This window comes from Microtus ochrogaster, unplaced genomic scaffold, assembly GCF_000317375.1.
Source record: "Microtus ochrogaster isolate Prairie Vole_2 unplaced genomic scaffold, MicOch1.0 UNK8, whole genome shotgun sequence".
In the NCBI taxonomy this organism is placed as follows: domain Eukaryota; kingdom Metazoa; phylum Chordata; class Mammalia; order Rodentia; family Cricetidae; genus Microtus; species Microtus ochrogaster.
The window spans coordinates 3,814,873-3,819,889 of record NW_004949106.1 but is presented as its reverse complement, the minus strand read 5'-3'; the positions used below and the strand labels follow the sequence as shown (position 1 = coordinate 3,819,889).

The 5,017-nt window shown below is 46.0% G+C and overlaps 1 protein-coding gene across 1 annotated transcript in view; it reads left to right on the top strand.

The window, feature by feature from the left end:
* The window catches only part of Coq10b (coenzyme Q10B), a 14,524-nt gene that overhangs the window by 4,937 nt on the left and 4,570 nt on the right, over positions 1-5,017 (top strand). The window contains exons 2-3 of the mRNA XM_026788838.1: positions 1,288-1,437; positions 2,889-3,097. Coding sequence (XP_026644639.1) covers positions 1,288-1,437; positions 2,889-3,097 — 359 coding nt within the window. The remainder of the gene's footprint in view (positions 1-1,287; positions 1,438-2,888; positions 3,098-5,017) is intronic.

Sequence of the window (5,017 nt, the reverse complement as noted above, 5' to 3'; positions counted from 1 at the left end):
AGCCATCTCTCCAGCCCACACAGTCTTTTGAAGAGTTTTAATTTTAGTCATGTGTCTGTATCTGTGGTGGGGTACTTAGCTACTGTGTCATCTCTGTGAGGCTCATATGCCGTACACTGTGGTGCTCTGTAGTGATTAACAGTCCAGACCGAATCAGAGCTTGAGTGTGTGTGGACTAATAATGGCAGGATAGTGTAAAACAGCTATTCAGTCAGCTTGTTAGAGGAGAGTGAACAAGGCTGGGGAGATGGTTCAGTGGTTAACATAATGGCGGGATAGTGTAAAACAGCTGAGGAGATGGTTCAGTGGTTAACATAATGGCGGGGATAGTGTAAAACAGCTATTCAGTCAGCTTGTTAGAGGAGAGTAAACAGGGCTGGGGAGATGGTTCAGTGGTTAACATCATTGACTACTCTCCTAGGGGTCCTGAGGTCAATTCCCAGCCACCACACAGTGATTGGTGGCTCACAACCATCGATCATGGGTTCTGATGCCCTCTTCTGGCACACAGGTGAACATGTAGACAGCACTCATATATAAAGACATGGTTTAAGAAGGTGAAGAGGGGCCTAACTGGAGTCTGCACATAGACTCACCTCAGACAGCTAACCCTTTGTAACAGGACTGTGCTGTAACAGAGTGCTGAAATAAACGGTGAGGGGGTCAGGAGTAGCCGTTCTAACATTCCACATTCCGGATCCGAGACTCAGGCCTGTTCTCAGGGCTCATTGGTTTGGGCAGGAATCCAGCCAGCTCAGTGAGACCCATCGGGAACCAACTCAGATGTCTGAGGTGAACTGAGTATTGGATGGAGAACATCCGAGCCAGCCTATGGCAGACTGCTGTGATCCATAGTAACAGCTGAGAGCCAGCTCCAGAGAAGAGAGCATGGGTGCCAGAACCTTCTAACCATGCTGTCAACTGTTGTTCTGATTTGAGGTTTTTGTTTTCATTTATTTATATTTCATGTGCATTGTTGTTTTGCTTGCATGTAAGTCAGTGTGAGTGTGTCATATCACCTAGAACTGGAGTTACAGTCTTGACCTGCCATGTGGGTGCTGGGAATTGAACCTGGGTCCTCCGGAAGAGCAGCCGCTGCTTTTTCCCACCGAGCCATTGCTCCAGCTCGTTTTTGTTTTCTCTGTGCACTTGGTTGATCTTTCTGAATCTGAGCTGTGTTTTCAGCACTACTCTAAAGTTGCAAACTCTTCTGAAATATGATTGCTTCTTATAATGCCTGTATAATTTGTTTAATTTTTGTCTTACCTGTTATCCGTTGTTTTTTAGACACTTAGCTTCCTGTGGTATACTGATGAACAGAGCGCTTCCACCGCATGCCTCAGTGGTGCCTAAAGAGATCTACGCAAGAACTTTCTTCAAGATCACTGCGCCACTAGTAAATAAACGGAAAGAGTATTCAGAGAGAAGGATTATCGGGTTTGTATGGAATAGTGATTTTATTAAAAGAGTATTTTTACTTTTCTATGGAGTGGCATGCTGCTTTCTCTCTGGATTGTCTTCCTATAGATCAAACTGCTTTTTCTAGGTTAACCTGTCTACAGCCCTGGCTGATTTATACGTATTGTTGAAAGACTGTAATATTATATTAACTGTATAGGATATAATTAACGTTAACATTTAAAGGATATAATTTACCTCATTTTTGCTTGTTGTTTTCATGATTATAAAGATTAATTAAAACTGAAGATGCCAGGTGGCGCATGCCTTTACGAGCACTTGAGTGGCAGAGGTGGGCGAATCTCTGAGTTCGAGGCCGGCCTGGTCTGCAGAGCTAGTTCCAGGACAGCCAGGGCTGTTAGACAGAGAAACCCTGTCTTCAAAAACGCCTCCTTCCTTTGGCGATGAATTTCAAGACCTGGTTTCTCTGTGCAGCCCTGGCTGGCTTCGAACTAGATTTGCCTGCCTCTGCTTTTTGAGTGCTGGGGTTAGTAAAGGTGCGCCACCCCCACTCCACCCAAAATATCCTTTTGTAATTTATGATTAATTATAATTTTATGGTGGGTTATATTTTAATTGTGTCCAGGATCTATTTATTTATTTGGGTTTTGAGACAGGGTCTCACTCTGTAGCGTTGACTGGCCTGATACTTGCTATATAGCTCAATCCGTGCTTGAACTCTTGGCAGTCCCCCTCCCAGAGACTCTTGAGTGTTAGGACTGTAGGCACGTGTAGGCACGTGTAGGCACGTGCCCCCATGCTTCCCTTGCCTCTACGAGCAACAATAGTAACTATCTGGTTCTTAGCCAGGTTGCCTTTTACATATATTCAAAGAATTTCATTTTTGTTTTTGGTCATTTTCTTAGTCAGTGTCCTGTTGCTGTGGCCAAGGCAGCTTTTAAAAAAGAAAGCATTTAATGGGGGGGCGGTGCAGCTTACAGTTTCGGAAGGTTATTAGTCCATTATCATCATGGCAGCAGGCATGGCAGACATGGTGCTGGAGAGGTGGCCGAGAGCTACACCCCAGTCTGCAGGTAGAGAGCCCGTGCCTAGCATGGGCTTCTGAAACTTCAAAGTCTATCCCTAGTGACACACTTCCTCCAGTAAGGTCACAGCTACTTTTAACAAGGCCCCTTACCTCCTTATTGTTCTGATCCTTCTCAGATAGTGCCACTCCTTGATGACTAAGCATTCAAGTAGGAGTCTATGGGGTCATTCGTATTAAATCACTGCAGTCACTGTGACCTCCCGTGTGTGCGTGTGTGTGTGTGTGTGTGTGTGTGTGCGCGCGCGTGTGCGCGCGGTCCTTTATTCCTGTTCCATCGTGTGGCTCATGTGTGCCAAGTGACTTATGAATGTTTGTTTATGTTCTGTTTAAAGCTCATATCCCATGGACTCAGTTGTTAATATTCTTTCTCTCTCTTTTTAAGATACTCAATGCAAGAAATGTATGACGTGGTGGCAGGAATGGAAGATTATAAGCATTTCGTTCCTTGGTGTAAAAAATCAGACATACTATCTAGGAGAGCTGGCTATTGTAAAACTCGATTAGAAATTGGGTTTCCACCTGTTCTGGAGCGGTACACATCAATCGTAACCTTGGTCAAACCACACTTGGTAAAGGTAAGTTTGTTGTTGTGTTTGGTTTTCTTTTAATATGCCCTAGATGTTTGTTATTCTAAATGAATTAAATCACATGTAATAGCTTAAAAGATCCTTCTAGTAAGCGGAGGGGAGCTGTTTATTGTGTCCTGATTGTGTTCGTTTACACGGCATCAGCTTGAGCTTTCCTAAGCGAGAGACATCTTCGTCTTTGCACTATTAAGATAGGGTACGATATAGATATGCTGCCTTCCTGACAGTGAAGGTGCTTGGCAAGTGGACTATGAATTTTGGGGTTCCTTGGGTTCGAAGTTGTTCTTTTTTTTAAAAAAAAGAAAGAAGGGAAAGAAAACTTGATACATTTACTATATTCAGCTTATAACTTTACCACTGGAAAAAGATCAGACTGTTCAAGGTGCACACTCTTCTTTTCCTCCTGAGACAGGATTTCTCTGTGTAACAGCTCTGGCTGTCCTGGAACTCGGACCAGGCTGGCCTCGAACTCCCAGAGATCTGCCTGCCTCTGCTCCCTCCCGAGTGCTGGCATTAAAGGCGTGCGCCACCACCCAGGCACACTTGTTTTTCAAGTTTTGGGAGAAGCGGTAAGAAGTGAGAGGTTCCAGGAAGCTGAGAGAAGCGTGGAGCAGAAGTCTCAGGGATTCAGCTGCCCTTTCAGAGGACTTGGTTCAGTTCCCAGCACCAACATGATGGCTTGCAGCTGGGATCTGGTACTTCTGAATTCTGTGGGTACGGGGTGTGCATGCCCTGCACAGCCATGGAGGCAGGCGAACCAATATGTACCAGATACCTTATGAACATATCGGCCATTTCAGAGTGAAGGTATAAAGTATGTTATTTCACAACTTAAAGAAATGCAGTATAAAGCCGGGTGGTGGTGGCGCATGCCTTTAATCCCAGCACTTGGTGGATCTCTGTGAGTTTGAGGCCAGCCTGGTCTACACAGCGAGTTCCAGGACAGGCACCAAAGCTACAGAGAAACCCTGTCTCGAAAAAAAAGAAAAAAAGAAAGAAATATGTAGTATTTAACTTGTACAGGAAATGGGGTTCTTAAATCACCCCTTAGGGCTGGGGGACTGCACCCCTCAGGGCTGGGGGATTGCCCATTTGGGAAAGTACTTACTGTGTGCTTGCTTAAGGCCCTGAGTGTGGCTCCCTGCACTGGAGTGGTGCATGGGCTAGGACCCCAGTCCTGGAGGGCAGAGGCAGCTGGGTCTCTGAAGCTTGTTGGTCAGCCAGCCTAGCAAGATGGATGAAGCCAGGTTCAGGGAGGCTGTTTGACACACTTGTTGTGGCCAAGCACCTGACATGAAGCCGCATAAGGAAGCAGGGTCTATGCTTTGCTGGCTCACAGTTAAGTGAGCCTTTCATTGTGTTAGAGAGAACATGGCAGCTGGTGAGGTCATGAGGGCGGAAGCTTTGGCCCGCTTGTCACACTGCATCTCCAGCCAAGAGTCAGGGTGGTGGATGCTGGTGTTTCCGTCTCCTGTTTCTTCAGTCCAGGGCACCAGTTGTGGGAGTCATGCTGCCCACATTTAGAGTGGGCCTTCCTGTGGACCTAATCTCATCAATAATACTCTATAGGCACCAGAGATTGGTCTCCGAAGTGATTCTACATCACAGAGACCCAGGCTCAGGAAGATGACTAGTGACTGAGGAAGAGACCTGTGGTCAACACACATGAGCAGTTGTATCCCCCACAGACTGACTTGTTGGTGAAGAAGTGCAATCCGATAGAGCCGAGTGGACAGTGGGTGAGCACACACCGGAAAACAGCTGGCAGGCCCGAGTCACGGGAAGAGAAAATGATTTCCTTGTTCCAAGCTACTGGTCATCTTCTGAGCTGATAAAGATAACTATTTCTCAAGGAAATGAGCCCCAGTCGTGGTAGATTCTTGCTCCTATAAAAGTTGTTTATTTTAGACCGGGCATTGGTGGC